Source organism: Anopheles arabiensis, chromosome 3 (assembly GCF_016920715.1).
Source record: "Anopheles arabiensis isolate DONGOLA chromosome 3, AaraD3, whole genome shotgun sequence".
Classification (NCBI taxonomy): domain Eukaryota; kingdom Metazoa; phylum Arthropoda; class Insecta; order Diptera; family Culicidae; genus Anopheles; species Anopheles arabiensis.
In genome coordinates this window covers 28,275,554-28,297,666 of record NC_053518.1, presented here as the reverse complement: position 1 = coordinate 28,297,666, position 22,113 = coordinate 28,275,554, and the positions used below count along the sequence as shown (strand labels likewise).

Here is a 22,113-nt window from a genome sequence, read left to right as displayed (position 1 = left end):
GCACAAACAATAAAATTGAACAGAAAATAGAAAAAAAAGACATTATTACGTCAAAGTATATGCAATTATTTTAATTATAACAAAAACTCACAGTATTGTAGTCAAAACAACAAAATTAAACTGTTTTAAACAGCTTTGCTTTCACGATTCCTTTTGCCTTCCTTCGTCGATTACCACAGTTTATCTACGCAGTCGAGCGCGAACGTTTGAAATCACCGTTAAATCTTAACCTGATAACCGGTCTTTAAAACTGATACTTCCTTCATTATTGATATTTTTTTCTCATTGCAGCGAACACAACACCAACCATTTCATTTAATTTTTTACATTTTTATTTTCATGTAGATTTTTGCCTCGTTTCGTTTTTTTGTTCCTTTGCGATGGTACTGCGTATTTTTTTTTTTTAATTTAATTTGCATCGGCTACAAACTTTCACACATCAACGTTTCTATTAGCCGGCACCAAAGCCCAGCGAACATGCGGAAGGAGAATGAAACATTTCCTAACCTAATGCCCGCCTGTTTGTGTGTTTGTGTTGTTTTGTGTTGTTTTGTGTTGTATTTGTGGAATGAATCTCTGAAGTTGGCCAACCTCAACCCTACCCATTATATGTCCGCTTCATACGGCAACGGAGCCGGTTACTATAGCGTGGCCACCATAGTTGTGAATTTCTATAGTAAGTAGTTATGTTTGTCACACTCCAATAGTAAGTGCTAGGTCGGCAGCCCGTTCGTTGCCGTTGTTGTCGTCGTCCACGCGCTATTGCACTTTCGATGGCCTATCGATTTAAGGATGGGGGGAAAAGGGCGCACAAAATTACTCCCAAAGAGCCGCGCGGGGAAAACTGAAGCCTCAGTCACATCACGGAGGGATGGGAATGAAGCAAGGAGGAGTGTATACGTGATACCGGGACCGAAATGCTTGCGTTTTCTCGCAAAAGCCTCCGGAAGGGATGCGAATTTTGCTAACCCCTTTCCCGCCATTTAACCGTTGGGGAAATGGAAAGGAGTGTTATGGAGTGTTATGTTATGGAAAGGAGCATAACACCACACTGTTAGGGGTGGGAAACATCTTCTTTTATACATCAAATAGACATGGAATTCGTGTATGCACTTGATGGCACCCCACTAGACACAATGGTGCGTCTTCACCACTGTCCGCTCTCGATACACTGTACAATTGTGTTGTGAATCCGAATAGAATGCGCTTATTGGTAAGAGTTGTTGTTTTTTTTTTGGGTTTTTAAGATAAAATTCAATAATTTAAAATATTACTCCCGCGCATACACTCCACTTTCCACCGTCACAAAGCCAGAAGTTCAGACAAATTAGTGTCTAACGTTACTGTTAAATAATTCTACTAAGTGTGCGCTTTCAGAGATCAACTCAGTACATTCCCAGAGGAGGTGGGAAACAAATCAGCATGCTTTCGCTGCATTTAGCCTGGTTTAATGGTTGTATGAGGGTATGACAGAAAGCATATTGATTCTGTTTCTTATTTTATCGGGAATGGATTGAGTTTGCCGTTGGAATGATCCCGTTGCGTTTCACTGAGAAAAGCAAGCAGAGCAAGGGAAGAAAGTATAAAACCTCCTCAAAACCCCTTCCTAACCTAAAGGTAACCTCCACAATAATGCTGTTATTTTTTTTTGTTTCAATTATTTACTTAATTCCTTCAAAAACGTAGTAGCAAATCTATAATTCTTTTTTTTCTTCTTCTTCTTCATACAAAGCATGCACACACGCGCACACAGACACACACACATACGCACACACAAGATCACGCACACGTTATGCCAAAAAACAAGAAAACAGCCAATTAATTCGGTACAGCGGACATTACGGCGGTAGTGGTACAATTTGGTTGCGCCTAAAAATCCAGTTGCCAAAGAAACACGCTAGAGAGCGCTCGGGTGCTCCTGCTATCATCAGACTAACGGACTAGCAGAGCCGCGTGGATGGAAAGCACGTGGACACGCCCCACTGCACTGCTGGCACCAGTGGCCAAGAAACAGTTGTCGGAGGGGTTGTCGGTGCCTGTTCCAAATCCACGGCTGCTTCCTCTTACACTACACCACTTACATAATTTTGCCTAACCTCTAAACGCCAGAATGTAAAGTACACTCCTCGAGTGTGAGTGTTATTAGTGTGATTTTCTGCTTGGTTTCTTACACAGGCTTTCGATTTCTCCTGTGTGCCCTACTATTTGCATTTGCCCTATCGCTAAAATTCCAAAAATTCATAGTTTACATTTGTGCTCCGTTGGGACGATCGTGGCATGGTGGCGCCGCGAGACGTTCGCCTTCGCCGCCAGCCCGAACGTGGCCCGATTTTTTTCTTAAATTTTGAAACAGAAGATCATAATCATCAACGTAAAAGCAGTCCTTCTTTTCTTATTTTTTTGGTTTTGGTTTTGTTTTCATGGTTTTTTTTTTGGTTTCTTCTTCTACTATTCCACTACCTTACGCTCGTTTATCCGCGACAAAATTGTTACCGAATTTTATCTTCTTTTCGCAGTCGCACAATTTTGATCGATCCACATTCACACTTTGGTTGTGTTTTTTGGAAAATGTAAATGATAATGTTTAAAATTCAAAAATGTTAAATTTACATTAGGAAACTAGAACGAACTTAATAACAGCACCAACCGTGGTCTTTGCAGGTACAAAAATAGACATAAAAAAATATTTTAAAAATACACATAAAGACATAAATACACAAATGAAGACTTTTTATGACTAGCCAGTACATAATACGTATCACATCACAAAATCACACAAAATAATTCCTCACAGAAAAGAGGTTAAAATATTTTTTAAAAAACACACACACCAATTTCGAAACATTAATTCCTCATACACACATACTTAATCACGCGTTCTCGCCCCTTCGATCATTCATCTTCACACACCAGACACACACACACACACACAGCTCAGACAAACACTCACGCCCCACCACAATATCTCTGTACCTTTTTACTGAAAAGCTTAAATGCCTAAATTCCCGATTTAACGGGTTGCTAAATTTTGCCACATTCTCCTTTTTTTCATTTCCTTCCGCAACGTCTTGCCTTCATACTATACTGCCCCCGCTCGTGCTGTCTTCTTTCCTTTCCACAAGAGCTTGCACCAAATAAATATGTACAGAACGGTAGCAAACCGAACGAACCAGAGAGCCCTGTCCTGTTTTTCCACCTAGCTTTCCAGCCCAGCTTTCGTTCGATTTGGTGCAGTTTTGCAGCTGAAGCTTCTACACCTTCTAAATGCTTTGCCTATGCGAGACTCTTTGCCTCTCTCTCACTCTTTCGACTAGTATGTGTACAGGGCCAGCATGCGAGCAGCAGTAAAGGTTTCGCTTTTTTTTTTTACACTTTCACCTACTGTGCCCCTGCCGCATGTGGCCGACTGACTAGAATGACTAGAATGTTACTCGCTGTCACGTCGGAACGGATCGACGTGTTGGTTCTGCCCCCGTTCCTTCTCTCGCTTCTCGGCTCGTATGCTTTACTAAAAGAAAGAGTAAGGCAATGAAAGAGATACGATAAATTCGCACTAAAGGGCGTTAAATCCGGTTAAGGGACCCTCTATCTTAGCTGCCTAACTAGAACCTCTTGCGTCATAGCAAAATGACTGTGTACCATTTGCAACCAAAAACCCCGGTACGTGTGTAGAGTGTTTAACAACTTAAGCATAAGTTCGGTATAGCCGGATTAACGTAAGGAACGTATGTAATGGGGATACATCGAAAAAAAACAGAAAGTAATACCAAACCCAACAATAAACTAGCTCACCCACGCTGCGGGTGTTTCAATTATACTACTCTCTCACTACCGCTCAGTACAGATACTGATCGATGAGATGCAGCTCGAGCGGCGTCACCGTCGCACTGCTCTCCGTGACCGCCTCCGCCAGATAGTTCTTGATGAAGTACGGCAGCGCCAGCCGGTCCAGCTTTTCCCGCGTGTTAATGTGCTTGATGATGATGGCCCGGCACCGGTCCTGCAGGTTCACAAAGTCCCGGCGCGTCTCCGACAGCAGCATCTCCGTCTTGGCCGCGGTCGAGCATACGATCGGGTACAGTGGCTCTCGGACCTACAAGTGAAACACGCACAGTTAGTCCATTTCCTTCAGGTGGGCAGTGCATGTTTTGAAGGGTGATTTCCCGCACCCCTCATTTACCTCATTCAGCCCACGGAAGGCAATGCCGAGACAGACGTCATCCTTGTAGTACGTAAGCGTACCGGCAATGCCGTCAAACAGGAGCCCAATCTTGGTCGGTTGATTTTCCTTAAAGCGCTTGGTGTAGTTGCGTGCGACGCCTCCATGCCACAGCAGACCCTTGTGCGAAAGGCCCCAGCCGTTCCGGTCCTCGCCGAGCAGGTTGGTGAACATGTTCACGTGCAGCCGGGCCTTCTTCGTACCGATGCCGAACATCATGCTGCAATAAAAAAGGGGGATTTGGTAAGTGTGTGTGTGAGAGAGTGTGCGAGAGTGTTGTCTAAATATTTAACAAGCAAAAGAAGGTGCTATAAAATTTATAAACATGTACACCATTTTCGTTGTGCCGATACCATACCCAAAAGGGAAATAGAGTTTCTTCCTCATCCTTAATCGTGTGAAGTAGAGCGTCCACAACTTCCCGTACATTTATTCTTTTGCTGCTTTTTTTGCTCTTATTGTGTCTACTGGTGCTGGTGCAATAAAACTAATCGCCTCTTTACCATTTGCAAACATAGACCACTCTTGCAAGCGTTTCCTAAAGCAAACATCACGTACGAACTGAGCGTTTGCAACATGCACACCGGAGTTTGTGCACTTTCCATGAGAAGCAAACAAGCTGTAGTGGACGCGCACACATACACACGCGGCAGGTTCCTGTTATTTGATTCGCCATTTTACAGGGTGTGGCCGGAAATAATTGGATGTGGTTTAACTAAAAAATAAAATTCCTTAAATACACTTTTAGTAAAACCTTGATGAAAAAAACCTTGATAAAACACTTTGATAAAAATGTCAGCTACTACAGCGGCAAGGATTCATGAGTGATGGAGGATGAGGCTCTTTCAAATCATTTGAATCACATGTTTGTGCAAAATATGACTTTTTTACAATATTTTCTCGAAAGTTTGCTTTGTATGAAATACGTTTTTGATATATTTGTTGTTTTTTTTTTATTTTCATAACGAAGCAAGCTACCCATTAAATTCTTTGTTCAATTTTTAAAATTTTTATACAGTGGAGCGCCGTTTATCCGTGTACCTTTTATCCGGCTGTCCGTTTATCCGTGCTGTTGAGAAATGACAGTTCAATACAATGGTGACATTGCGTTATGAGGAGGATATTTAAAAAAAGCGGTTAAAAGAGCACATTGTCATAACAAAAGACACGATAATTCAAGCAAATTTAAAATATTCTTATGGGAAAAATATGATGTCAATAAAAACTGGGTTATTTTTTATAAAAAAATAAGATAATTTTACAATAATTAATCAGGAATTGGTGATCTTGGAAAGGAGTCTTTGTTTTGTAATACCTTGTCTAAACTACACTATTGCCTTCAAAGAGCTAGCACAGGCAGACTTCAGATGTGTAGTAAAAATAAGTCTCAGCAGAGGCCTATGTAAACCCGATGTGTTATATTAATCTTCTTTAGAGTTGTTACAAACTTATCAAAAGTGCTTAAGAGACAAGGTATCATCCGATGAACCCTCCCCTTTGAGCTCGGGCCACCTAGCGGCCACCTCTGAATTAGGTTAGCGCATTGCGTTGAACGTTTGGTTTATACAATTTGAGTTAATATTACTTCGTTTGATTCGAATAAAATGTGCCCAATTCTTTCTGCCACACCCTGTAAAACACAAACCACCATACCAACCGGATCCTCACCACACGCAAAAAGAGCATCACACATTTGCAATCCGCGTTGCGATTTTGCAATAAATCTACATTTAGATAAGTGAAAGGTACTACTGCTGCTATACGTTCTCGGCATCTACAACTTTTCCTCACAGTCGCCGCATTAATCGAGATGAAAAGCAACCCATTTAGAATAATTAATGCAACCGTCGTCGACGACGACGAAAGGGTCCTCCCTTGTACCACCATTTTGGAGCAATCTCAGCTTCTCTCCTCCCTTTTCCATAAACTCCCACCACTTGTGTTTTCTCAATTATGCTAAAGCATCGCGCATCGGTAATTTGTACAAGGACGACCATTATACCTTCATTCTCCAACAAGATACTAACAACTCCGAAAAAAAACACACACACTTATTAATAAATAAAGCGATTCAGAAGTGTTTTCTTAATGTTCGCTTAATTGGTTTTTTGGTTCCGCCAGGGTCTTCAAGGTAAAAAGCGATAAAAGAAATTGACACTCAGTGACGTCAAACACGAGACGCACAAGCCTTCTGCCTGAAATGCATACCACGCGCTTTTGGCAAAGAAGGATTAAATTATAATTCTATTAGCTTGCCCAAAGTCCTTCTTTGACGCTACAAGACCTACAACCTTCCGACCAGGTACGGGAACGTACCCGGCACCGCACAAGAGCGGACATTAACAAATCTCAAACTTTATCGACTAATTTCCGCTTAATAAAGCTATTGCACAAAAAACAAGCAGTTTCTGCACCGGCAATGAGGACCGATTGGAGCACCGAAACGACCCAAGTTTGTGCGCTGAAGGGTCTTATAAAATGTTCAAGATTTTAGAGTTTGAAAAAAAACACAGGCAAGACAGGCACGTTTTATGTAAAAATAAAGGTTCTGCAGAGAGAGAGCTGGTAAAGGTTCTGATTGTTATTTTGGGACGCGTCCTTCGCATTTTGGAGCAGCTGGAATGTGCCATTCAGCCCGAGAAAGACGTCGCAAAAGGCGCAAATAAGGTAATTTTAATTAAAAATGGTACCTTCCTTCTCTTCAGGGTGTACATCGGGGTATTCTCGAAATACTCAGACACATTCCAGAACTTAGAGGAGGATCGTTTATCTTTGTGGATAAGGAACCGAGGAAGTCGTGTTAAGTTAAGAGTCCCTGTCGGCGCTACAAAATTCTCAAATAATCGACGATTATCTACAGAAGAATAATGAAAGTTATACGTAAGGGACTAGACTAGATTCGTCTCCTATTTAATATAAAACATTCATCTCCATTAAGCAAATTAAAAATTGAACTAATAATATTCCCTGCTACACACTACAAACTCGAGCCCAGAACAGTCTAGGTTGGCGCGAATATTTGTTTACTCATCTACTCCAGCTAAGTACTCTGTCATTAAAAGGAAAATGCAAAAATTCTGTCTACCCAGCACAATTTCCTCGCCCCATCCCATTGCATCGTTTTGTGCAAACGTGGCAAGTGGCACAAAAAACCCCGTTTTCACCCGCAAACGAGAGTCATGCTCGGGGTCACAAGCAAGAAAAATTGGGTCCCTTCTATTCACACGCGGGGTAGATTTTTATGAGATTCCTTTGTCCCATTTTGTCACCCCTTATAACCCGGGGTTGAACACAAAAAATGAAAAATCAGAATCCGGTCCGGGGTTCAAACTATTGTAACACGAAATTAACAAAAGTTCGCCACATCCGGCATTGGTGTGGCACCAATCGACGGAAAAAGGGCGAACGAGCGACACGAAAACCTCGTCCTCGAGTATACCAACCTCTTGTGTGTCCCGTGGCTGGGCTGGGACAGCTTGCTGGTGACACGGTACCACGGCATAGAGCGTGTGTCTCCAAGTTCGCTCGACGTTCGTTTTGTTTGTTTCGTCCACTTGAAGCGACCAAGTTTTAGGGGTTGTAAATCACAATGAATTTTTTAAAAACACCTTCTACCCGGTGATGGTGGCCTGGCCGTAGCACAAAAGGACGGTGTCAACAAGGCGCAGGACGGACACGGATGCATGCACAGCAGGGGGGAAAGGGGGAAAAATGAACAAAAACCTCACGACACGAAGGCATTGCTTGCTGACACAAACACAACGACCACTACTACCACCACCATCGTTTTTACGACACTGACAGGAATCCATTTTATCGACAACTTTTCCCAACCAGCCCAACTGCCGTGCCCCGTCCGTGTGTTAAGCGCGATCCGCACAGATATCCACCAACTCGCAGAGCGTAACGCGGTAGCGTAAAAGCGCAAAAATACAACGATTTATAGCATCAATTAGAGCGTCTGGAAAGTGCTAAACCACACAACCCAGACCCAGACGTAGCTCCAATCGTAGCTGTCCCCTCGTAGCGAATGGGGATTGAGGGTTCGTCGTTTCGAACCCTGTGTGGTCATTAAAATACTTCTCCGGAAGATACTAGAACCCTTCGCCGAGCGGACGGATGAGCGCTATGAAAACCCCCGTTCGATCGGAACAACTTTCCGGGTTTGACATATCGATTGTATTTACAGTTGCTTTTACTCATGTGGTGAAGTATGTTCTTATTTTTCCTTTTTTGTCTCTAAAAACTACATCCAGCGTTAATTGCAATATAAAGATTGTTTTTACACCCCGCTGACTAATGCTGACTAATAAGCTTGAAGTATAATGCCTTCAATCAGTAAATTGACAACTGATTATGATAAATGATTGGCTCTACCCCTAACAAGGATAACCAGCTACAGATATTGCTGTTTTAATCTATTTTTCTTTTCCTCTCTATTGCATCATCATCGCGCTGATGATCCGTTTTTATTGTAAAATATGAAACAGGCTGCTCTTTGTGGTATTTTTTTGGTTATCTAAAAACGTTTCAAAACGCGCAGTGAAATATGACGGAAGTAAGAATTGTCCTTCTGCTGTGCCCACATATTAAGCGCCTGTAGGTATGCAACATGTAAATTTATTGTAACTTTTAAGCAAAAGTAAACATTTTCCACACAATAGCTTAGTAGAAGGTGTAAAGAAATGTAATATGAGTCTTTATTAAATTATATTTACTAACATAGGTCAAACAGTTATCAATAATCATATCAATTCGTATAAATGCAATGAGTTTCTAACCCAAATCTAGCATAGAACCAGCCAAGCAGGTAATTCTTTACTCAGGCTTATGCCTAAAACGACTAAAGCCAAAAAAAGATAGTTCACCAAACATTGAACATTAAGATACCGCCATAGATTTAGCGCAAATGTTCTAGATTACTATCAGTGACCTCTAGGGTGGCGGCAAGCGTGTGTACATGTTGATACTAAATAAAATATATTATTCGCAAACCCCCACTACCTTCACTCTCCCAGTTTATCGCCCGTGGGAGCTTCCGAGATCGAATGGAAGTAAATTACATTTCGGATTTCGATGTTTGTTCGTCCGAGAAAAACAACGCAACCCAATTTGCTCTCCGAGTTACGAGCTGATACAAACAAAAAAGAACTGTGAACCGTTGTACGGTTTATTACTACCCGCCGTTCACCACACTAGCTGCGCCATAAACCGGACCTCCGGGAGCTGTGTTCTGATAATGGTAGCGTTAGAACTGTTGTTGGTATATGGTGGTTTTTGATGTTTGTGCAGGGAAGGACTCTAGCTAGACGAAAAACACACACCCCCACAACAACACCCGGGGAGAGAAAACTTTTTAGCAAATTATTTGCACAGTATTTGTTGCTGTTTGCCGTGCTGGATGCGATGTTGAGTTGTTGGAACAGCAACTAAAGCGCAGTATGAAGGAAGTGGGAGCTGAAAGTGGAGTGTGTGTATACTAAACTAATATGTTTTTAGCAAGGAGCTCTGTATTGCTTGGTAGCAATCAAGCGTTCGTATGGGGAGGAGCAATGGAAGAAGTTTCAGAGAAAGTCAAATCGTTTAACTAAACATACAATTCAACGTTGTTGAAAAGACTCAATTAAAAGATGTTCAAAACTTATGCAAAAGTTCCAACTACGTAGGTTCTTCTATTTTCTACTAGATGTCACTACTAATAGATGTTATTCACTTTGCTGCATGATGAGCGCCATGTTCAAAGTACTATTATAGTAATTAGATGAAATCAAATTCATCAAATTGTTACTGATGTGTGGAATAGGGAATCGATGCCTTGTGATTGGAATCTCGGCATCATCTACCCCATATACAAGAAGGGAGATAGGTTGGACTGCAACAAGTACAGGGGTATTACGGTGTTGAATACCGCCTATAAAATATTATCCCTAATCCTTCAGAATCGTCTTGTCCCGCACTTCGAAGAGATAGTCGGAAAGATTATCAAAGGGGATTTCGAAACGGAAAATCAACCACTGAGCAGATCTTCACCATGCGGCAGATCTTGGAGAAGACGACACATACCATCTCTTCATTGACTTTAAAGCTGCATAGCAAATAGCATAGCCAGGACACTATGAGCTCTTTTGGAATCCCGGCCAAGCTGATAAGGCTAGTTAGAATGACTATGACCAACGTCACTTGCCTGGGGAAGGTGGATATAGGGTCTCTCAGGGTCTTTTGGTACCATCAAAGGTCTGCGCCAGAGGGATGGGCTTGCCTGTCTCCTATTGAGAGCTAGAGAGTGCCATCCGTGACTCGACGGTGGAGACTTCGGGTACCATCTTCAATAAGTCAGCCCAGATCCTGGCATACGCTGATGATATAGACCATCATTGGTCTGCGGCTCTACTATGTAGCAGAAGCCTGCCAAGGGATCGAGCAGGCGGCAGAGAACCTCGGATTGCAGATAAACGAGGCAAAGACCTAACTGATAGTGGCAACATCAGCGACCCTGTCAATAACTAATCCGAAACTATGTAGGCGTGACGTACAGATAACTGAACGCACTTTTGAAGTCGTCCCACAATTCACCTATCTGGGATCAAAGGTCAGCAACGACAATAGCATGGAAGCAGAGTTGCGCACAAGGATGCTGGCTGCCAACCGGTCATTCTACAGTCTGAGAAATCAGCTTCACCTCAAAGAACCTGTCGCGACGGACGAAGCTATATAGTATATAGTACCGGTACTCACATACGCCTCTTGGACATGGACACTGTCAAAATCTAACGAAACCCTCTTAGCCGCGTTGGAGAGGAAGATGATCAGAAAGATTCTTGGCGCAGTATGTGTGGAAGAACGACGAGCTATACGAGATGTACGGCGACCTCACCGTCGTCAAGACTGCAAAGCAGTTATAGCGCCGGATAAGTAAGAAAGTAAGTATAACAAAGTTTTACATCACAATTTATACAGTTAGATTCAACCAATTATAATACAGTCCATGTTTTGTTACACAATCTATGGACACAATTGCAATTTAAACCCACAGTCCCAAGCGGTGACGCGTCTCCATTTTGCAATCGAAAATCCACCGCCTCCCCCAGGGCGCAAGGTCAGCTAATTGGAGCATGGGAAGGCGGTGCAATTCCTGCCATATTTCAGGGTCATACGTGCGTGAGCGACATGTTTGCGTGTCGCTTGCAATATGCATCTAGGTTTGCTGCATATACTGGTGCAAGTAGTGTGTTGAAAGGGGAAATGGATTTCAATCCTTCCTGAAGGACATTAATTGCATGTACATAGGTTGAGTATATTATATTTCCCGATAATTTCACAGAAAACCCTGGAAGCTTTATTTTTAAGAGCGCAACCGATGCAATATACCCCCACCAGAACCGTGTTCCGTGCAGGCTACCAGTTGCTGCTGTGCCTGCCCCATAAATCTATGCATTCTCTCTCAACAATGGCTCTGTATACCGTACAGCTTTCCTCTCTAGATCTCTCTCCATGCTGCATTCGTGCCAAAACAATGGTCCACAATCACGAGAGGACGAGGACGCCAACGCAGTGCCAAGCAACATGGTGAATCAACAAATGATTTGCAGTGCCATGGTCTGTTGGCCATTTCTGCACCCGTTTCAGGCCTTTTGGGTGGGTGTCCTTTTGGCAGCGAGCCTCTCTCTCTTTAGCGAACCGACTGACAAACGCAGCCCAGACGACGAACGTACCGTGTCGCGCAGAGCTTGCCCGTGTCTCTCGACCACCAGTCCCTCGACTGGAAACCAATTAGTAATCACACAAAGCACACAAAGAGAAAGAAAGAGAAAGAGAGAAGTAAAAGGAACTCTAACCACACAAAAAGGCGACGGCTGTGTCGTCTTTAGGGCGCAACATTACAAAACTGAACACGGTTGGTTCGCGCGTTGGAGCAGAGGGAAAACCTCACGCAAAGGACATGACCCCACCACGGGTGGTGCCCACGCTACGATAACAAAAAAAAAGGGTGGAAATAAAAAGCGCAGATGGGAACATGGGAGACTTTCTTTCTTTCCTTTCGTCCATCCAAAACAGGTGGGGGAGTTCGTTGTCTGTTGCCATGTAGCAAGTGGTTTTTGCTCTAGAACACAGGCGGGAGAAGTGTCCCTGTTCATTCTGTAACTGTAGGCGTGTGGGTGCCTCACTCCACCGTGTGCGTCCCAGCATGTTGTCCAAATGCGTACGTAACCCACATTCAGTTCCTGCAGCCGACCACCGTGTTGTCGTCTCATCATCAGCAGCAACGACGACGCATGTACAACGACGCCCGCTGGTTGATTGGTTTCCCTGTTCCCTGTGCTGATGGATTTATGATAGTTCCCTGACAAGCAAGGGGTTTTTATGTGAATGTAGGGGAAAACAGTGCGCTCGAAAGCAGTTGCCCAGTGATAAGAGTGCGCCTTGTGTATGTGTGTACTGTGTTGTTTCCCATTTTACCATATCCCGGGAGCGGTGGTATCGATTTTTCATGCGCAACAAACCATATCTCTCGTGCGTACTGCACGCTCAACCCTCGTCCCCCCCCCCCCCCGCTTACCTCGTGCCGAAGACGCGCTGCGATAGGCTGATTTCCCAGTAGTAGCGGCCGTTGTTGAGGACGCGCGTACCCCGAATGCCGGCCGTCCCCTTGCTCCAGTTCGGGTGGAAGTAGACGCGCCGATTGTCCGACCGGCTCAGCCACACCTCCTTCGACCGGTCCCGCTTGTTCCAGCTCCACAGGTCCTCGCAGCCGTTCACGAGCGGCCGCTCCTGGTCCTGCCCCGCGTAGCTGCCGTCCGGGCAGCACGACGAGCTGGTCGCATCCATCGGATGCCGCCCGGACGGCCCTGGCCCGTCGTCCTCTAGCAGCTGCAACGATTGCTGCTGCTGCTGCTCACCGTCGGAGTGCACCGAACCGGCCTCCGACGAGGAGGCTGACGAGAGGGACGAGTTGGAGGCGGATATTGCGCTCGGGTCGGTATCGCTGGGCCCAAGGCCACCGATGCCACCGCCCCCAACCCCGCCGACATTCCGGTTTTCGTTGATCGTCATCAGCTCGTCCTCGTCACCGCCTGTCCCCGCCACCGTCCCCACCAACGCTTCCGTCGCTGCTCTAGCCGTGCCGCCGAACCGTCCTCCTACTCCCCCTCCTCCTACGCCTCCCCTAGCCCTCTGGTGCGCACGCGGTGACGGCGGTCTAGCACTCATGCATGCCTACCGAACGGATCGCTCCTTCTCTCTCTCTCCCCTCTCTCAATAGTGATTGTTGTTGTAGTAGTGCGTCGCTCGGTCCCCGTACGCCAGCCCGCCGGTGTCCCGCTGGTACATCAGTTCCGCCCGGTTGCGGCGGGTGCGGCGCGGACGTACCCCGAGCCCTGCCGTGCCACTGTGGCCGCCTCCACCGCCACCACCCAGACCGCCGCCGCCGCCTCCACCGTAGCCGCCGTACTTGCCACCGTCCGGATGGCGGTGGTGCGGGTGTATCAGGAAGGAGTTGTAGCACCGCAGCACGAGCTTGTTCAGAAACACGCAAATGTTCTTCAGAAACAGCAGCACCAGTATCAAAGTCATGCGGAGACTTTCGGGCGAAGGAGGGAGCCGGGGGTTGGAGTGCTAGGATGGAGTGCTGCTGTCACCCCGCCACCCCTCTTCTGCAGTGGGCGGGGCGCGGTTGGGTAAAGGAGCTGGCGGAAAAAAACACCTCTTTGTGCTAGCGCTGCACAGAAGGGGGGAGGGAAGAAGAAAGCGAAGGGAAGGGGACAACACACTTCCGGGCGCACACACACACTAAATTACACAAGCACACGCACGCAAGTGTCTTTGGGTTTTAATGCAAAAACTGCAAAATTAGATGGAAAATTGTTAAAACTTTTCCCCCACACACACGCATACAAATACTCTTTTTTCACTTTTTATCGTTTATCACTTGCAGGTTTCGTTTGCCAGCCTGTGGCCCTCTGCTTAATGACGGTGGCTTGCCAAGTGCACATTTTCGCTCGCGCGTTGTCTGCACCCGGACGGCAACAGCAACAGCAGCACAAATGCGCCATCGATTTTCAGCACACCAGCAAGGGAACGGACGGTCGTTGCTGGCTACCCATGTGTCCAGTGTACTTGCTCGAGCACTTGCGAAATGCGCCTTACCGAGTCGAGGCGGACGGACACGGCACTCGCAACCTCGGTATAGCTTTCTGCACTTGCCCTGTCACCCTCACCCCCCCAAACCCTGAACGTCCGTTTGGAAAATGCTTTCCCGGTTTGTGCTACTGCGACGGCGCACCAGCGCAGCAGCCCTTTCTGCTGCCCCGTGGAGCCATCCGAAGCAATGCAATCCCTCCCCACTCCCTGACGATTCCAAACGGTTTTATGCAATATTAGTTTGGAATGGTAAATAACACACCAAAACACACACACACACGCACACACACACACAAAACAAAGCCCCCAACGAACCCGCGAAACGCACTGCGAAAGTGTCACTTACACTTAATTACACACACCGCGGACCACGGGACGATCGAGCTCCGCTACGTTCGATGGTCGCTGTCGCTCTGCAAGAAAAAAGCGAAGGTCCGTTTCACCCTCGAGCAACACGCACACACACACACGCGCGCACGCAAGGACCGTGTAGCACAGTGTGCGCGTGTGACGTACACAAAGGAGCCCTCTATGGCAGAACACGCAAGGATCTGAAGCGCAGTAGGCGCTAGCTCGGCGTGTGTGTATTGGTGACAATTCCGACACACACACACACACGCCCTTGTTAGTGTGTGATGCAAAGGGGGATGATTTGCTTTTCACCCTCCACTCGCTATGTTTTTCCAGCACGGGGTGAGTATTTTGTGTATATGGTTGTGTGTATGTGTGTACTGTATACATTGCTTTACCGCGCGCGCCCGGTCTTCCTCTCGCTATCGATCCGACCATTTGCGGCACTGTGTGCGTTTTTGTGGTGCGAGCGAGCGAGAAGGGGACAGTGAAAGAGAGCGAGACGAAGAAGGGAATGATTTGTTTTGGAACAACCGGACACAGATACGGTTGTGTGTGTGTGTGTGTGTGTGTGTGTGTGTGTGTGTGTGTGTGTGTGTGTATGTGTATGAAAGGAAAAACACTACCGGAAGGGGGATGTCGATACCGTCCGTCGACCAAGGGGGTGGCATATGCACTACTAGCGAGTTCGGGGAGGTTGCTTTTTTAACGTCGTGAATCTAATTTAACAAATATATATTGATACTGCAAAAGTGGAAAGGAACGTTAGAAGGGCAGTAGAAAGAGTTTTTAATTTGATTTAAATTTGAATTGAAAAGTTTCTAGAATATGGTTTGCTTTTTCTAAATGGGTCTAAATGGGTTTCTAAGGGTCGCTACAGTCTAACAATGAGCTAAAATGCATGCAATATAACGTTATTTTAGTTTTTTGCTATCTTTCTGACCAAAAACACATTTACTTATATTATACAATCGAAAGAAGTCAATATTAATATTAATTAATACAAAAAAGTGAAGCAAACAGCTTATACGCTCCACCTTTGACCACAAGTTGCGACAGTTTGTTTTCTAATGTCCTTCCAATGAGCTTCATTCATCAAATTATAGGTTGCGTTACATTGTTAAGCCTCGAATAGTCTTCCATCGCAGAGGGCAACATCATTCTGTACCAAGTGTCTCTTATCTTTCCATTCTTCGTCTTATCTCTCATCACGCATTATTCAGATGCAACATCACATGTGACTCCATGCGCTAATGTACGGTTTTGTGGGTTTATTTGGTTTTAGTTTATTTTATTCAATTCTTCCACGGATACGAAAACACACCTGCTCCTATGCACTTGCCGGCCCACGTTGCCTCCGCCGTACAGATTGCCTTACAAACTAGCGCCTTCAAAGGGGGAGCGTTAGACACGAGCGGCCTGCCCAAAACACATGCGGATTAAAACATGTTGAATATATTTTGTTTAGACGTTTTGCTGCATTTCGTAAGGGGAAACGTGTGGAGTATTTAAATTCTTAAGCAAAACAGGGAAATAAATAAAACAAAAATTTCAAACATACACCCTGTGCTGCAAATGTTCAATGATGTACGAAGGGGAAAACAAAGAAAATTAAAACTGAATCCTTTTCCAATTATACATTTACCCTTCATCCTGCTTAATAGCAAATAATAATCGTTGTTCGATACTTGGAAACAATTGTGGAACACCGTGGTGTAAGGCAACTGACAAGAAAACACTAACAAACAATAATAATAAGTGAACCACTGCCGAGAGTAGTGTAGGATGACTGGCCTTGCTGGCAACGAGCCGCTTATTTCACGAAATCCGGATTTGGCTCGATCTTGTTGGCAAACTGTAGGTGATTGTCGATGATTTGGAACATCTCCTGTGGCGCAGGAAACCGGCCCGTCTCCAGCTTCGACCACACCGGCACATCGTTCAGCGTTATCTCGAACGCACCGGATGATATTAGCTGTACGCCAAATAGTTGCATTATTTTCGTGCTTGTTTTACCGATTGTGTCCCTCCCATTTACCCCCCATTTGCTGCAACATACCTGCGCTTCCAGCGTGTTGCCGAGGAAGAAGATCATCATCGAGGCGTACAGCTTGTTGTTGAAGCACCATTGCCACCAGCCGGCAAACGGGTTGCCGATGTAGCGCCCGATGTCGTAGTTCGACATCAGGGCGGCGATCAGCAGCAGCTTCGTCACCAGCAGCACCTTCGACAGCAGCATGTTCACGCCGGACGGATCGTAGTTGCTGCCCCGTATCGTAATTTCCGGATACTTCTCCAGGATGAGGTTGTGGTAATCGTCGAACGCTTTGCGATACCCGCAGGAATAACTGCGCCGCGAAGGGTAAACACGGCGGAAAAAGAGAGAGAAATATTGATCAGCCCCACTCTCTACGCCAACTTCCACCTTCCGATTTCGATCCATCGATCCACTGAACGGGAGGTTGCCACTGCATGCCCCACTGCTTACCAGTACAGGAACGTCATCGTTGCACCGTAATTGCCAACATCTTGGCTGAACTTGGTCAGTGGTATTTCCTTCTCGGCCTCGACCATACTCACGGCCAGACCGGCCAGCAGTACCGCCGCCAGCAGCTTAAAGTGTGACCGGACGAAGGATCGCACCATCCTCATGCTGCGACTGTGATGCGACTCTGTGTGTGTTTGATACAAGAACAACGCGCTAACAACAATTTCCTATGTTTTAATTAGTTTAGTTTCGTTGCGGTCCCCGAAAAAACGATACGAAAAAGCGAGAACTTCAATTGGCCTCTGTTTTACTGTGTGTGCTTTGCTGGTGTGTGTTTTTTCTATTTATCAGTGATAGCTGTCGCGTTTGACAGTTTGTTAACAACGGCTAATGCTGCGTTTACACGGCGCTCAACGGCTGACGTAGCGATAACGGCACAAAAGACGTTAGAAATTTGAACTGGCGGTTACTGTTTGTATGTTGATGTAGATAATTTTTGGTCGATTAGCTAAATATGTACTTTTAGTAGACGATGCAGGTGAATTATTCATTCTTCTAGTGAATTCAACGTAAAAGTCACTGCACAATTAACAGACCTTTAAACCGAAAATACAATAATATAAATAACAAACACGTCATATGTTTTGTAGTTTTATTAATCGAATAATTCGCTTACATATTCGTTTCAGTGGTTTTTTGCAGTTTTCTAACTTATAAAGCTGATACTGGTGACGATACATTCGTTTTTACTCATTATCGTAACCAATGGCACACCAGAATCATCTCAGCGAGACATTCACACGAATGTTGCAGGGGTTAGCGAAACAAATCGGGAAAAAGTAGGGACCAAACACCATGTTCGGCACGGGACGAAGGAACGAAGGAAAAAAAAGGAACAACTAGGAATACCAGGAGCGGTTCTGCTGGTAACGTTTTATGCTGCTGGGCTGGGATATAGAGGCTAGCTCCTACTGGGCAGTTTGGTTTGTTAGAACACAGAACATCCATACGACTACTACACATCATCCTTATCGACCAAAAACGAAATGCTGGAAAATTATGTTTGGAAAATTTAAGCTCCTGCTGCTGCAGCCACCAGCTCCATCTTCAACCCTCTCTCTTTCTCTCTGTCTCTCCTCTCTAGCCCTGGTAGCGGTTGCGGTTACGCTGCCGACCCGGGGACACCCGTCTTCTAGAGCCTGGTGCCGGCTGTGGTGGCGGTGGCGGGTACACCGTAGACGTATTCGCTCTGCGAAGGGCCGACGCCGTTATCGTGCTGCCACCGTGCAGTGTCCGCATGATGCCTGCCTTTCGACGGCAAACGATGCAGCTGCAAGACAGGAAAAGAAGAGCACACACGTTAGAGCATTTCCATGTTCGGGGTCCACAGAAACGAGAAGACGAGTGACTTACCGGCTCACTTTGCTCGTTTGGTGTGCCTTTAGCGTTTGCGGCTGGGGCCGGTTGAACTGCATCGCGTCGTCAATGATCGTCAGCCAGAAGGAGGAGATACCGTCGTAGAAGTTGCACGTACCGTGCCCGTGGCACTCGATGACAGGCTGCGGCCGGAACTCTTCCATGCACGAGCCGGGCGACACAAAGTCCTGACCGAAGCCGCCCGAGTTGTCCGACGTGTGCTAAGCAAAGAGGAAGATCCCAATCGGTCAGTATCATTATTAAACATCATTAGCGACTCGCGCATCCTTACCATTGCATAACTGTAGCCAAGCCACAGCTCCTCCCATCCTTCCGGACAGTCCGGTATGCTCATCGACTGGCTGTGCAGCGCCATGACGCGCGTGTTCGACTCGCACACGCTGCAGCGCGAGATGTACCGCTCGACCTGGTCGGCCGGGATCGGTGCCATCGACATCGGCATCGGTTCGGGCGTCGCCAGCCAGATCGTGTCGTCGTTGTTCGAGGCGTAGTTGCAGACGTTGTTAATATCACAGAACATGAACGGCATGGTGCTGAAGCGCCGCAGGCACGATCCGGCCGCACCGAGATCCTGCCCCACCGACCGGCTGCTAGCGATGACGTTCACGAGCGAGTACCCGTCCCACAGCTTGTACGTGTTGATCGGGCACTCCGGGATGGTCACCTTCTGCGAGTGGCGCGCGAACAGGTAGCCCAAGTTTTTGGGCGGTGGCGGTGGTGCCGCCGGCTCGCCCGGCAATCCCGGCAGCCCCGGCAGTCCCTCGATACCGCTCCGTCCGGGGGCACCGGCAATGCCCTGCTCGCCCTTGAAGCCGACCTCGCCCGTAGCGCCCTGCTCGCCCTGCAGTCCCTGCATGCCCTTGGGTCCCCGGCTGCCCGGGTAGCCCGGCGGGCCCATGTCACCTTCGTCGCCGGGCTCGCCGCGCAGTCCGGGCGTGCCCCGGTCGCCCGGTTGAGTCGGCCGCCAGTTGGACAGGTTGGGCAGATCGCCCACCTCGCCCTTCATGCCCTTCAGGCCCACCATGCCGTGGTAGCCTTCGAGTCCGACCTCGCCCTGCAGACCCTTCGGCCCGGGTAGTCCGCGCAGTCCCGGCAGCCCCGTCAGTCCCCGGTCGCCCGGGAAGCCGGGCGGGCCGACCATTCCGTCCAGCCCCGGTAGCCCGTCCTCGCCCGGATCGCCCCGGAAGCCGGGCATGATGGCGCCGATGCTGCCGGGCATACCGCGCGGTCCGGCCGGACCCATCACACCGTCCAGGCCGGGCAGGCCGGGCAGCCCGTCCAGCCCGGGGGCTCCCTCGTAGCCGGTGTCACCCCTCATGCCCTTCAGCGCACCGTTCACGAAGCCTGGCATGCCGGCCAGTCCCATCGGCCCATTGTCGCCGTAGTCGCCCGGCGCTCCCTTGTTGCCGGGCAGGCCGGGCCGTCCGGTCAGTCCATCGTAGCCAGCGTCGCCCTGGTCGCCGCGCTCGGGGCGCGTTTCCAGCTCGCCCGGCTGTCCCTTCATGCCGGGGTCGCCGCGCTGTCCCTTAGGTCCGTCGTGTCCCTCGATGCCGACCATGCCGACGAATCCGGGCAGTCCCTGTTCGCCCTTCCGGCCCGGGTAGCCTCGCTGGCCCTTCAGTCCCGGCGGTCCCTCGTCTCCTTCCGGACCCTCGGGGGCGGGGTCACCGCGGTCGCCTTGCTGGGCCGAGCGCATCATAACGTTGCCGGGGATGCCGGGAAGTCCGGGGTCGCCCACCATTCCAGTCAAACCGGTCGGTCCGACCGGACCGACGTCACCGCGCAGTCCCTTTTCGCCGGCGTAGCCTCGCAGTCCGTCCTCGCCCGGTTCGCCCGTTTCGCCCCGCGATCCTTGCTCTCCTCGCGGGCCCAACGGTCCACGCGGTCCGGGCCGTCCCGGGCGTCCGGCAATGCCTGGATAGCCATCGCGTCCCTTGTCGCCGGAAATACCCTTCGGGCCGAACACGCCGACATCTCCTCGCTCGCCCTTCGCACCCGGTCGGCCCGGGATGCCGGGGAAGCCCGGGGCGCCCTTCTGTCCCTTCACGCCCGGATATCCGTCGATGACCTGGCCGGCGTCTCCCTCCTCGCCCTTGCGACCCATCTGGCCGGGGCGTGCGTTGTACCCGGGCGGGCCCATCATGCCCGGCTCGCCGTTTTCGCCCTTCATGCCGCTGAACGAGGCGCTGCCCTTGCGTCCGCGCGGTCCCACATCGCCAAAGTCACCGCGCTCGCCCTTCCGGCCCGGTGCTCCGTCGCGCCCCGGGAAGCCCATGTCGCCCGGGTCGCCGGTCGGGCCGGCCAGCCCGCGCAGTCCCGCCAGTCCGCGGGCGCCGGTCAGACCGGGATAGCCTGGATCGCCCGTCGGTCCCCGTTCGCCCTGGTAGCCTTCCTCGCCCATATCGCCCATGCGTCCCTGCAGGCCGCGCTCGCCCGGCAGTCCATCGTCGCCGGGCAGTCCGGGCAGTCCGTCGCGTCCGATTTCGCCCCGCTCGCCCTTGGGCCCGGGGAAACCTTCCATGCCCGGTTCGCCCCGTTCGCCCTTGTCGCCGTACGGTGCCTGCAGACCATCGCGGCCCGGCAGGCCCGGCGCTCCACGATCGCCGTAAATGATGTCACCCATCAGGCCCTTGTTGCCGCGCAGGCCCGGCTTGCCGAGCGGGCCCGGATCGCCCCGCTCTCCCTTCACTCCCGGCATTCCGGTCGTGCCGCGGATACCTTCCGGGCCCTTGAAGCCTTTGTCGCCGATTTCGCCGTAGAAGCCGCCCTCGCCTTCCACGCCCTTTTCGCCCATCAGTATCGGTCGGCCCGGGTCACCGCGCTGGCCGCGCAGCCCCTGCAGACCGGGCATCCCGTCCGGTCCGGGACGGCCATCTTCGCCCGGCATGCCGGCCGGCCCGTGGTCACCGATCACGCCGTAGTAGCCCTTGTAGCCCTCCGGTCCCTGACGGCTGATGCCGGGCAGTCCGGCCGGTCCATCCTGACCGCGCATTCCGTGCAATCCCATTTCGCCCTTGTAGCCCTTTTCGCCCTTGGGGCCGACGTCGCCGGGCACTCCCGGCAAGCCCTTCGGGCCCGCGATGCTGTACGTCATCTCCGACATGGCGCCCGGCTCGCCCCGATCTCCCTGGTCACCGCGCTCTCCTTTGGCACCTCTGTTGTATGGTGGGGGAAGGGGAAGAGAGAAGGAGAGAGGATGATAGAGATAGAGACATGCAGAGTGGAGGAGATACAGAGAGATAGATAAATAGAGAGATAGAGAGAGAAATAGGTAAATAGAGAGATAGAGAGAGAGATACAGAGAGAGATAGAGAGGGAGAGAGATTGATATAGGTGAAGAAGGAAGGAGAGATATAATAAGGAAATAGAACAAGAGAGAAATTAGAAAAAATAGTAAAAAAATGAAAAATTAGATAATGAGAGAAAGAGAGAGAGAGAAAGAGAGAGAAAGAGAGAGAAAGAGCGAAAGAAAAGATAAAGA

The 22,113-nt window shown here is 48.8% G+C and overlaps 3 protein-coding genes across 4 annotated transcripts in view; all 3 read right to left on the bottom strand.

Annotated features, from left to right (window-relative positions):
* Window positions 1–393: 393 nt before the first annotated feature.
* LOC120899618 (SPRY domain-containing SOCS box protein 3) lies at window positions 394–14,806 on the bottom strand. Of its 2 annotated transcripts, none has more exons than XM_040305664.1 (4): window positions 14,703–14,806; window positions 12,777–14,057; window positions 4,181–4,439; window positions 394–4,093 (listed from the first exon to the last, which is right to left on the bottom strand). In XM_040305664.1, the coding sequence occupies exons 2-4, from the start codon at window positions 13,424–13,426 to the stop codon at window positions 3,836–3,838; spliced, it is 1,167 nt and encodes a 388-aa protein (XP_040161598.1). In that variant the 5' UTR covers window positions 13,427–14,057; window positions 14,703–14,806; the 3' UTR covers window positions 394–3,835. The 2 variants fall into 2 exon arrangements, with proteins under 2 accessions (XP_040161598.1, XP_040161596.1); XM_040305662.1 differs by having other exon boundaries at window positions 14,672–14,783.
* A 1,157-nt stretch (window positions 14,807–15,963) lies between these two features.
* LOC120903585 (thioredoxin reductase-like selenoprotein T homolog CG3887) lies at window positions 15,964–17,541 on the bottom strand. The gene is made up of 3 exons (XM_040313105.1): window positions 17,196–17,541; window positions 16,767–17,055; window positions 15,964–16,682 (listed from the first exon to the last, which is right to left on the bottom strand). Exons 1-3 carry the CDS (start codon window positions 17,357–17,359, stop codon window positions 16,521–16,523), a joined length of 615 nt encoding a protein of 204 aa, XP_040169039.1. The 5' UTR covers window positions 17,360–17,541; the 3' UTR covers window positions 15,964–16,520.
* A 289-nt stretch (window positions 17,542–17,830) lies between these two features.
* The window catches only part of LOC120902365 (collagen alpha-5(IV) chain), a 29,484-nt gene continuing 25,201 nt past the window's right edge, over window positions 17,831–22,113 (bottom strand). Inside the window, exons 5-7 of the mRNA XM_040311063.1 lie at window positions 18,904–21,787; window positions 18,609–18,832; window positions 17,831–18,525 (exon numbers count right to left, since the gene is read on the bottom strand). Of these exons, the coding sequence (XP_040166997.1) occupies window positions 18,336–18,525; window positions 18,609–18,832; window positions 18,904–21,787 (3,298 nt within the window). The 3' untranslated portion in view covers window positions 17,831–18,335. The remainder of the gene's footprint in view (window positions 18,526–18,608; window positions 18,833–18,903; window positions 21,788–22,113) is intronic.